Source organism: Convolutriloba macropyga, chromosome 8 (assembly GCF_964194025.1).
Source record: "Convolutriloba macropyga chromosome 8, txConMacr16.3, whole genome shotgun sequence".
NCBI classification, from domain to species: Eukaryota; Metazoa; Xenacoelomorpha; order Acoela; family Convolutidae; genus Convolutriloba; species Convolutriloba macropyga.
This window is the reverse complement of record NC_134475.1, coordinates 40,730,670-40,743,427: the sequence shown is the minus strand read 5'-3', so window position 1 is coordinate 40,743,427 and position 12,758 is coordinate 40,730,670. Positions and strand designations below refer to the sequence as shown.

Genomic DNA, 12,758 nt, shown 5'->3' with positions numbered 1-12,758 from the left:
TGAAGCTGCTTAAGGGAACAAAGTGTTTCTTTAGTTATGTATACACAGAAGGTAGCTTTCCAAAAATCAATACAATAACAATTAACCGATAATTCAACAAGTACACTTGATTTGCAAGTTTTTAAGCCTATCAATTGAGCCAAACTAATCAATCAAAATGCAAAAACATAACCGACTAACGTCGGGCAAAATGCTCTCAAACGACGAGCGAGCGGTTGGCTCCGCTTGTTCGCTTGTAGCCAGCTGGGGCTTCGGGTTGCTAGCATGGGGGGGGGGTTAAGCGAGGGGGGGTCAAGCGATGGAGTGTAGGGTTGTGCGGGAGCTGGACTAGAGGAGGGTCCAAATCGCCAGGTTGGAGGAAGGTGGACGGGGGTGACGGCTGGGGGAGGGGGTCGGGGTATGAGGGTGACTGAGAGGGGTTAAACTTTTAAGACTAAGAACCGTCCACTCACACCCTGAAATTGCCTCCCCAATACAGTTTCGATGAATCGGATACTGAGAGACTAGCAAGGCATAAGACTCTAAGAGAGGCGCTCGGCCACTTAATGCCCTCCGAGCGCTACCCCTTTTTGAGGACGAAAAGTCGAATGCGTCAGGCAAAATCAGTCAAGCCAAAAATCGCATAAAAAAGATCACAGGACTATTATAATTGCAACAAACTTCGTTTGAGAGCAATTAAACAGTAAAAATAACAAAATAATAGAACGTTGATTTACTCAATGGTTGTAAAAACAGATAAGTCGATGAACCAAAGCCAAAACTCTTTTAAGGACGAATGAGGGCAATAATAGTGAGTTGAATAGCTGATGCAGTTATGAACAACTTAAAAAATTGGTTGTTATAAAACACATTCTTCAACACATACCTCTGATGATCAGTAAAGTTGGTGCCATGCGTACCGAAAAATGAAAAAAAAACGTATCTTTTTCAAAAACTTTTTTCTTTACGAAAGTAAAATAACCTAGAGAGTGTGGAAAAGAATTCACACGATCTTATGTTTGTTTGAAACATTTTAAACACTTCAATACTGACTGCAGTTCTAATTTAAGAAAGCTCTGAGTCCGAGGGTAACACTGGACTCAAGACCAAATTAGGTGAATTAGCTAGCCTGAATAGCTCTGCTCGGAAGTAGCTGAGTTTGTACTGGACCTCCAAGAGTGGATTGTGGAACTTGGGCCTCAACAGTGAGTGGTCACTCTCACCCTCGAACATAATGGGAGAGAGGATACGCTTGATATTGTGGGCAGCAGATGCAAAGGAACTCCCACCGCCTGAAACACAACACACAAATCACCACTACACAAACTGACCCCAATTTTGATAATAACAATACAGCTTCAACAACTGCTACGTACAACTTATATGGACATTGTGTTTCAATTGTTCTTTGTTTTTAACGCTGGCTTGAATTGTCTAATTAGTTGATACTAGCCATTACAATCCAAATACGACATAACAAAGCAGTAAAAATGACGGATACATAGCATAGACAGCTCCATTCCAAACTGGTACTTGGCACAGGTCTCAAATATAAGTTTTATCTCAAAATAGAAGAAAAATACCCAGTTTTCTGAGAGCACTGGAAAAGCATACATACAGCAAACGGAAAGTGAAAGATTGAGTAGCAAAAATCTTGGTTTTGTTTCAATTTTTTACTTACCCTTATAATGCACAATATCCATCTCTGGACAATTACATCTTCCACTTTTTCTTAAAATTTAACAATGATGTCCTCTGCATTTTGCTTGCTTTTTTTCCGAAGATTTTCATCCAGTCGTCCGCTCACTTGTCTCCTCACTTAAATGTCAAGTATTGCGAGGCAACTCACCTGATGATCCATCCCTGCCCCGCTTTTCAGGTGGTTCCCCCTCTTCCTCTTGTCCATTCTCTTGCGCTATCTCAGCCGCATCCTGAGACGACGAATACTTCACTTCCGCATTTGCACCACTCGCACCTTGTTCTTTATCATCTTCTTGACCCAGGAGCTTGTCCTGCTCTTCTGCTTCTTTAGGTTCTTCTCTAAAAGCATTGCAACAATCATGTTCGCTGATTCCTCAATTCTGTACTCACTAAATTACTCCAAAATACAGAAAACCGGCTCAAAAGGTATAAGATTTCAACCAAAATGTTTGAAAAAAAACTAGCAAAACGACACTTCTCTATAGATGCTGATAATATATAAAAAGCATTACGAAACGTCAAATAGGATGATGTTTGTACCCTTCAAAAAATAATCAGGATTATAAGTTGAGTCTGAAGGTTCCGTGAGCTAATTATTGCGGACCGATTCAGCACAAAAATTGGAACGAAAACCGATTTAAAATTGAGTCAAATGTTAATTTTCTAATGATAATTTTCAAAACATTCTCTGAAATTAATCATGTTTTCGCCCATTTCTTAATGACTCCCAATCACATGGCGAGGTGGTACGGTAGATGGCAGGGTGTAGGCAGGGGTTAGATAGGTGCTCAGGGGGTAGGTACGGGGTAGGTGTGCGTGTGTCTGGGGGGGGGGGGGGGTTAGGTGGGTGGCGCTGGGGGAGGCAGGTGGCAGTGGTGAAGGGGAGTAGGTACGGGGCGGGGGTAGGCAGAGGGGTTTGATAGATAAGTGATTGGTCTGTATTTCAGATACGTGGGAGGGACTTGTAAGGGGTAAAAAAATTCTCAAAATGACCTTTTCAACCTGAATATAACCAGTAGTTCTGAATTACTGTATGTTACAAACTATGCCACTGTTAAAGTCATAGTTCAAGAGTTAAATGCGAAAAGAAAGTCAATTCAAGTCATGAACAAACTCACCTCAGCTATAAAAACATAGCCGGAAGCATTACGGACACGGCTCGAAGAAAAAAAAAACAACAGCCCTTTACAAAACTAGTAACTAAATAAACCACTCATGAGAATTGAAAATGTATACATACATTTGATGCCAATTCATGAAAACATAAGCTCTCAAAAACAACTTAACTCAAAAACAACTTAGCTCTCAAAAACAACTTAACATAAGCTCTTAAAAACCAACAAAAAATTAAAAGGACACCTAAAAGAAAAACTCTTTTGAAACAAATAAGAGCATTAGAAGCCAAGTCACAATTTGCTAAGGAACTTCTCTAAGAATATAGAAAATGAAAAATGCACTTCAACGGAAAAATGTTTCATACCAACAAAACTGTACTCAGTTCGTGTCTCAAAAATTTATATGTAATAGGCGTCCCTTCAAATCGTACCTAAGGCAGTACTAAACAACAACCAAAAAATGGCAAAAATTCTACTGAAAATCAGCAAAAACCTCCGAAATAGCTTCTAACTACAACTTCTAAATACAAAACCATCAAATCACTATCAATACTTCCTTAAATCAAAACAAAATCATGATCAAACCCCCAACCAGAAAAATGTTTTAAAAAGCCGCAACATTTTGAAAGATTTGAAAGCGTTTGAAACATTTCGCTTGTTTACAGAAATTTTCACACCAAAATTTCTAGCTCTCTCGAAAACAACGGTTTGAACAAAAAACCACTCTGTTTTCACTCTACTCCTCAATTTTATTCAGCAACCAAACCACTCAAAAGTTTTTCACGCGCTTCTTTTGTTGATTCAAAATTCACTATAACAAAATTGATTACAAAAACATAGCCGGAAAAATTCCGTGAATAATTCAAAGACGACTTCGCCAAAAAACCAGCATTTCAAAGTACACGAGTTTCTGATGAAAGCAAATAAACAAGGAAGAAAACAATATTTTGAATGAAAAAAAATAAACTAACCCATAAAATTAAGCGAAATTTAATTACGTTTTCAATTTGTTGAAGAGCAAAAACAAAGAGACTGTATTCCACGTAATCGAGACATCAAAATTGCTCACACGGATTTGGGCAAGCCGAACAAAAATAGAAAACATCTCTAATTGTGAAAGGAGGAAAAACTGCAAGAACTTTTCTTGGGAACAGTTTCTTGTTATCGAATAACCTGTATTTAAAATGCATTGAAAGCTGTCTCAGAACATTTGGCTTAAATTTACTTACAAATCAAAGCAATAAAAGAAAAATGGGCCAACATCACTATAATAGTATAAAAACTGTTGAAATTGTTTTTGAAATAGTAGAAAATTGTTGGTCGAAATGGTAGAAAATTGTTTTAAAAATATTCAAGTTAGCGTAAAACTCTCTTTAATTAACAAAAACATTCGAAACGCTATCTAAACAATCTAAAAGTTATGAATATCACTCAAAATATACTTTCCGACATCGTAATTTCAGAAAACAGTCAAATAACAAAAAACGCGCTTGCTAAGCAAACGTATTTTTTTTTTAATATCCACATTTCTCTCTCACCTTTAAAAGAAAGAAGAACGCATGAACAAAATAATCAATCTTTCGTTTCTCCGTTCTTCGAATTTAATCACCGAAGCAACTTTTTCAAACTTTATTTACTCCCTAAACTTCCGGTCTTCTTGCTCTCTCACTTACAAAAAATAGCCGGAAAAAAATAGGTAAACGGCTCGAAGTACAAGATTGAGCACAGCAACAATTTCGCACCATAATCTAATGATCCTCGCAATTAAATAAAAAAATTTGGAAACAATAACAGACAAATTATCAATTAAAAAGTGTGTGACAACAAAAACTGATAAAGGATCTGATAAAAATTTCTTTAAAAATTGCGACTTCAAAGCAACCGCTGGCAAAGACGGTGCAAAAATATTAGTTTTATTCAATAAAACACTACCTATTGACCAAAAAACCAACAAAAATAGTTCATAGAGAAAAATCGAAGAAAGGGAAAAGAAATAGAGGACACCCTCAAACACTTATATTCTCCACAAAATTATCCTCAAAAAGCTGAAATGCTACTTCCAATCCAAAAAAAACAAATCTAAATAATTCTACTGCTCAGTCATTCACCCACCCAATACTCGACAAAATCATTACACAAAAAGAACAACAAACCTAAACAATAGCTTAAACAATAGCTCTAAACTGACGATTGACCAAAAAATAGCATACCAAAAAGCTTACAATCATAAATATGTAACAAAATTTCAAACAGACAAAAAACGGCAAACATTTGCCTAAAAAAACTCATATATCTTAAATTCATAGACAGACCTCAAAAATTATTATCAATTATATCGAAGGGCAAACATAACAAGAAAATAGCCATTTCTCACCCACGGAACTTACCCAAATTCTATAAAAAAAGGATAAAGCGTACAAAAACGTCTTATACTCAAAAAGGTAAAAACTCCAAATTGAATCTAAAAGTTTAAGTGTTGCTTCAGATGGCCAAAAATGCTTTCAAACGGACTATTAATAGTTCGGTTAAAGGATACAAGCACCTTAAAGGTATGGAGTTTTAACTGAAAAACTGCATTGAAATTGCCATGAATGATTTAAAAAATTGATCTTTACCCATTTGACCTATACAATTTATTTTACGCATTTAGCTTACTGTTTCAAATACACTCCAGCAAATAACCGTCTTCGATTCGCAAAAGACATTTCTCCAATACTTCGAGTCCAATTAAAAACCTGTGTAATACCACTACTCCTCTTAGAGTCGTAAAAAGACCAACACATTTACAATAATTGCTTCAAACTTCGTTCGAAATTAATTGAAAACAGATAAATAGCCAAAAGGGATTCGTTTTTCAGTTAAGAAAGATGTTATTAGATTGAAGAAAATGGTAGAAAAACTCATCTTTTCCAGTAGAGCTCGCATTATCTGCTTTTCTTACCATTGTTCTGTTTGAAGAAATCAGAGGATTATAGTCAAGCGCATATGCCAGTCTTTTTACCCAATACGGAAACCAGATCATTTACCAGTATCTAAAAATTAGTCCAAAAATTCAACACTTACATTCTAGAATACCATTCCATAAATTCGAGAACTGGCAAAAATGTTTTACATGTACTATGTAACATTAGATATACTTTTGTAGCTAGTCTTACGATTCAATTACAAAAACCACAACTAGTAGTGCAAATGCACAGATGGGAGTAACTTTGCAACTTCACGTTTGCAAATAGACGAACACGCTCTCTGTCTTCATTTTAAAAACTTTGACATGCAATTTAAAAATGTGGAAATCATACTGTCCAACTTACAACATCTAATGATCGATGACTAGTGTTTTGAGAAACAAAACACAAATTAATGGGCAACAGCGCAAAACAAAGTAGAAACTTTTTCATGCAGATTTCATAGGAAACAGTAGTCTGTTGGAAGAAGGTTGTGTAATGACCAGACATACCCAGGTGCAGTGGCATCCTCCTCTTTGTCTTTGGAATCCGCCTGATCCACCATTTCCGTTTCCGTCATGATTGTCCCACTCACTTCGACGTTATTCGCTACCGCAATCAAGTGAGGTAAACAACAACAATTCTACGTTCAAATTAAAAACAATCACGCGTCGAATAGAAACCCAATCTTTCGCAGTAAAAGTAACGCGAAAATACGCAAAACTGAATGTCTAAGGTAGAACTATGGATAGAAAAATAAAAGTAAACAAAGACAAACAACAAACAATAGTTTTTTAATTCACTGCTGAGCAAAGATGAAAGATATAATGTAAGATAGAGTTGGGGAAATATATGCCTAAATAGTACAGGTAGATGGATAGATACACGGTCAGCAAAGCGCGCTACAATTTACGGCTGTAGGCTATCTTTTTGACAGATAAATATAATAAAAGACGGGATGCAAAGAACAGCTAAGCCCCTTTGAAAAATTTATCAATTTATCCTTCAAGCTGCATTCATATTACGAGTCAAAAAACGGCACTGAAACGAGCCCAACATTTTTATGCGCATCAAAATATATCAAAAGACGTGAATATTGCTTTTTGTCATCAACTTATTATGTACAGCATTACAAAACAACTTCTGAACAAAATGCGCCAAAATCATCGCTTTATTTAGAAAATGGAAAGAAAATAAAAACTAAACACGGCGCTCCTCAAACATATATTGCACTGTTGCCGTACAATTAACGGCACAAATTGTTGAAATAATTTCAGGTAGGAAAAAACGAGGCGGTGACTATACAGGCGTGAACAATTATATCACCCCTCGGTTGTAAAATAATTGAAAACGTGGGAGACTTTTAACACTGCAGTAGCATATACATTATACTTCCTCAAATTTTACCCAGAGAAAATTGGAGGAAAAGTTGCACAACGTCAAAATGTAACATTTAATCCCCCGATTTATGTGATTTACGGACTATATAGACCAAGGTCCAGAGAGCAAATGGAGAGAGTTGCGTGTTTTACTATTTGGAGAGAAGACTACAACTCGGAGAGAGAGAGAGGACTAATCCCGAATTTATGATAATAATAGTAATAGCTCTTTACCAACCAGGCTACTAGTTAGTAGGTAGTTCTAACCATCTATCTACCTATCTATGTAGTATGCGTGTCACCGCTAAGCGCACTTTTTGAGTTTTTGCACCGCTTTTCATTTGCAGAACGGCCTTAATACGAAGCAAGAAAGAAAATAAGTACAAAATGGTACTATTTCTACTACTATAACTACAACTACTATTTCTCGTCTATACGCTTATAATATCAGCAATGGTAACTTAATACATACAGCTTTGCGCTTGGCCTGAGCCATGTTTAAGCTATGTACGGCGCTACTGGTGGTGGTGGTGGAAAAACACTTCCCCACTAATGGTGCCGCCGCTAAATTTTAACTAAATTGAATTGGAAGGAATAAAATAAAACGCTAAGGAAAGAGAAAAGGGAAGAACTGAATGAACAAGACTCCAAATGGGGAAATCTAAGGGGGCGAAGGAGGCAAAATAGACGGACTACATTCACGGAAAAAAGGGGACTTCAATTCTAACAGCAAAACAAAATTTCAGCACACAACGGAACGCAACGTCACAAGGCAAAAAACGGGGATATAAAGAAACAGGGATATAAAGATGGGAAAAGCGAAATAAAAACGTCTAATGCGTGCAATTCAGTTTTGCTGGATTTAATTCCAATTTCTGGGTCACCAACGTACGATTTAAAACAGATTGAAAAACAAAACCAGACGGAATATATTACTTGGCAGTTCACAAAAGGTAATACCTACTTATAAATAGATGCATATCGTTACCTCAGACTCATTAATGGGTTCAGTTTCAAAAGAGCTCAACTCAACTTCACAACTTCAGCAGAATTGATACGTTGCCGTGTCAATCAACACAAGGCTAAATTTGGTTAAACACATTACAAAGAGCTGATATAAGAGGCCAAGTAAGGTATTGTTTGCACTTGCTGGAGAGACCAAATAATACCTAACTTAACTTTGTGTAAACACTCAACTTCGAAGCAGAAACTAAACATACACTTTTATTCACGACGACATTGAAATTCAGATGCATGAGAATTTGTTTGAAAGGCTAGAATTGTAAACGAAAAGTTTAAAAAAAGTAAAAATTGAATCAAAACTGAGTCAAAACTATTCGGAAACATTGCTGGAAAAGATCAAATTGCTACAGGTACACAAAACTTAAACTTATTAGATTTTAAATGGTTGTATATAGCGATTATTGTTTCACAGAATGGCTTTGCTAATGAGATACACATCGAAAAACCTTGATGCCATCAACAAAACGAAAATTTGAAGTATTTATTTTCTTAGAACTCATGGATCCTAGAAGAAAACTCGATCTAAGTTAGAATTTTGTCTTAAAACAATTCGTCATCGCAAAATGACGTCAAACATACATGGAAAATATCTGCTCAAGATCAATGGAATATAAAACGAATTACGCATCACTGCATTCATAGCTAATAAAGCGATATTTTTAAAATATTCGAGGGACATTTCAGAAAAAAAAACGCTCAACCATCTCGACTTAAATATAAACAAAGCTTTTGGTGAATGGTTTCAACAAGGTTTGTTCTATCACTTAAGAGGAGCACAAATGCTTTTTACTGAAACAGATTGCTCTTCAGATATTTGAATTGATTTAGAGATTTCGAGTCCTCTGGAAATTCAGTTTTGATGTGCAGACGAAACGTGTGTATGTGAATGTGTATGTTGATTATGCGAATAGTTGAAACTTAGTCTGAGAATAGATCAATGATGATACAATCAGATAATATTCCATTTGTTGGCGTTTGGGTATCTTTTAGCAGTGTTCTTTACGCGAGATTCCATTCAAGGAATTGGTAAACATAAAAAGAAAGCAAAAAACAATTGAAAACGTACGTTTTTTTTAAAAAAAGAAAGTCATCATAAAAAGATAATGAATGGAATTTGTTGAAAGTTAATGTGAATGAAAAAAGATTATGATATCACTTCAACATAATCTTAATAATCAATCTTCTAGCACTGGTTGTCATAACTACATTTCAAAAGTTTCTGAATAGTTATTATATTTAGATATGAATAGCTTTAATCCTCTCCATTATGCAAGACAAATTTTTTTTTATTCAAAAACCGTCTGACGTGACGCGACATTTGCCAAAAAATGGGTGAGCATATTGTTAAAGACATGATGAGAAAAAAACTAGCATTAGAAACTCAAGATCACCATATATGTTAAAACATGTCGCTAACATCATAGGTTTAGAAGTCGTTTCCATCGTTTTTGCAGAGAGTAATTTATAATAAATGGCGAGTAATTTTCTGTCGGATTAAGTGCCGTCCATTTTTTTTCAGTTGACAAAAGTAGATAGATAAAACTTCAAGACTTTGAAGTACATATCTGCAACTTGTTTGGACAATAGGAAGGCTTTAACTCCTTTTTAGACAACTTCAGTGACAACAACTGTCTTGCGCATTTTATGCTATACAGGTACCCGAAAATACAGATATCAGTAGAAATATTTGAAACTTTGACTTATCTTGCAGAAAATCTGGCCTAATATTTCTTATCCAAACCAAAAATAATGCGAAGTAAATTCCGATAGAGCCTGTATTTCAAGAACATCTTCAACTCTTAATCAAATTAAACTTTTAATCCTTTTTATCTACTTTGAGAGATAAACCAAACGAATCGCGCGAGATTGTGCGTAGCACGGAATACTCTTCTTCAACATAGGTTTAAAGTTTGTCAAACACATCTGTTTACCCTCAGTCGATCAGATCAATTGTCAATTTTTCGAAGCTCCAACTGAAGCTTTTTTCCCCTAGCAACCCTGAATAAGACTTTTTAATTCACAAAAAAGAATATTTCAGAACCCCCATGTTAACATAACTTTACCAGATAAAAACAATTGTTTGATCATTTTTTGCAATGAATAACTGATTTTCAGAGTCTTATATCAAGCTCAAAAAGAGCACCAAATGAAAATTTGTAGTTAACAAAAAAATCAGAAATTGGAGTATAATATGCCAAGTTCCCCTACTGGCAACAAGTGAATTTCGGTTATTTTTAATTCAGTTGTGGCACAATTTTTAATGTTACAATTTGAAGAGAAGCAAAAAGAGATGTTCTTCTTTCCAAGGTTTACGTTTAAAAAAGTTTAATTATTTTCCAGTAAAAAAATGAGGTTCTGTATAGCAGTTAACACAAGCTGGTGGATTCTGATGTGTTATTTCATTTTTCCGATCAATTGGAGAAAGTAAACCAAAAAGTCAACGAACCATTAGATGAGAAGATTGGAGCAGGGTTGAAAAACCGTACTTTTTCTCCGTTTCCTCTCAAATTCTATTTTCTGATGCTGTTTCAAAGCTTCCATAGATAATCAAACCAACCGACAGTCAAATTGAAACCCGGTTCTGAGAAGTATATTGCCGCAATAAAGAAAAGTTTCCTGCATCACTAAAAAAGTAAACTTTTTATTATTTGAATTAAAACACTGAAAACACTCACAATGAGATTCTGCTACATGTAATACAAGAGTTATTGGATTTCAATTCAACATGAGTTCAACAACTGAAAATCTCAAGCATCCAGCAAATTTTAAGTCTCTAAAGAAAAAGAAAATGAAAAAAAAGCAACTTTGTCATGAGTGCTTTGCTCAAATGGTTATTTGTCTGCTGTTGTTTTTGAATGCCGCAGGTTTAATAGGTACAACGTGAAAGGTATTCACAAGAAAACTAAGAACAAAAACTCCAGACTAAGATATTCATTTCCCAATGAAAGCAAAATTATACTACTGACTAACTCATATTTTCAATGAACTGAAATTGGCGGTCAATTTGAACCCAGTTGAGACTCTAATTTAGAATTCTTTTGAAGCATCAGAAATCAACAGAAAACAGAAAAAGGGGCGTTTTCCTTTTCTTTATTCTCTATTTATTTTATTTTCATTATTTTTAACAAAGATTCTCTATTGTCCCGGTCTCAGGAATCTCATATTTGTGTGACTCCATGACACCCAATTATATCAGTTAAAAATCAACTATAGGATGCTGGTTCAGTGTAAAAGCCGGAGAGGAAAAAATTATTAGATCTTTCTATATAATCCAAATCCAAAAAATAGTTACTCTCAAATACTACCTATGATGAATCGACTAGTCCATAAAAGTCCACTAAATTGCGCACAAAATTGTTTGTTCAGGACACCGGAGAAATCAGCATAAAGATAGAAGAAGTTTTTTCAGGCAAATAAATCCATAGAAAGTTTTTTTTTGCAAAAATTAGTTTAGAGTCCAAAACAAAAAGGAAGGAAAGAAGTTTTTCCTTTTCCTAAAATTAGTTTCTTTTTCTGTTTAATGTTTTTTTGAATTTCCACATATTGAAACAACTTTTCTGTTTAAGTTACATTAGAACCTGTTCCACTACAAACTAAGAAAATATACTAACTCGAAATAAAACCTGAGACGGAGAGGTGAAAATGTTATTCTGCTTTTTTTGTCTTTTGAATACTCTTTTGTCAATAACGGTTTTAAAAAATCATTTCCTTTTATACAAAACTGAAATAGAGCCAACAAAATACCGGAAAAAAGCGTCAGCACCTTGGCGCAGATCTTGATTGAAACAGATAAAGAAAGAGAGAGTTTTAAGTCAAAATTGTTCTAATTTGGCGTGCAATTTCAGCTAGATTCTAAAAATATATTGAATACAGTTTCTAAACAAAAAATTAATTAACTTATAACTAACGATAACTAGCAATCGCTCAAATTGTATTTTATCTAATAAAGCACTATGACCTGATACCGAGTTCCATCTGTTTAAACCAGTTCTGTTGCGAATGCTCATTGACCGAATTTACTATAATGCGTCAATCGTTGAAAGTGGTTAGTCAGACATCAAACGTGTAAGTTTTTACTTAAGCAAACCAAAAAACAAGAACCGAAAAGTTAAATAAATTTACAAAACATAGACAAGAATTCGGGAAAGCATTCGAAGAGTCCTCTCTCTCTCTCTCAAGAAAACTTGTTTTTCAATTAACTGGTACCTACCAACGCCACTAGCAAACACTTAAAAATAAATCAGAATGATAGAAATTATTATAAAGAACTAACTGAGCTAAAAATGTGAAAAAAAAAATCAGAATAATTCCTTATATAAGACCAGTACCACTAACAAAAGAATTCTTTCTATGCGATTTAGACCACCAACAAAATGTAAGGCACACAACAAATGCGAGAAAAATTATCAATTTTGCGTCATTTTTCTCCGCAAAACACTGTTTCATAGCAATTACAACGTACTTTTGTGGTAACTAATAAGTATTTTAAACAAATGGCTGCATTTGTGTTCCCATAAAATCGATAAAACAGAAATAGGGCCAAAAATAGCTAAAATTGCTTTGGATTATTATTTATAAATTATTAAAAACTAATCTGAACTTTGATAAATTTTTGT

At 34.7% G+C, this 12,758-nt stretch overlaps 1 protein-coding gene across 2 annotated transcripts in view; it reads right to left on the bottom strand.

Moving 5' to 3' along the window:
* Positions 1–12,758, bottom strand: part of LOC142344730 (adenylate cyclase type 9-like) — an 80,228-nt gene that overhangs the window by 53,641 nt on the left and 13,829 nt on the right. Inside the window, exons 2-4 of one of the 2 annotated variants that reach the window (XM_075396609.1) lie at positions 6,253–6,545; positions 1,829–2,019; positions 1,109–1,271 (exon numbers count right to left, since the gene is read on the bottom strand). In XM_075396609.1, coding sequence (XP_075252724.1) covers positions 1,109–1,271; positions 1,829–2,019; positions 6,253–6,320 — 422 coding nt within the window. In that variant the 5' untranslated portion in view covers positions 6,321–6,545. Of the gene's footprint in view, positions 1–1,108; positions 1,272–1,828; positions 2,020–6,252; positions 7,357–12,758 lie in introns of those variants that run through there. The other variant, XM_075396608.1, reaches the window with a different exon arrangement.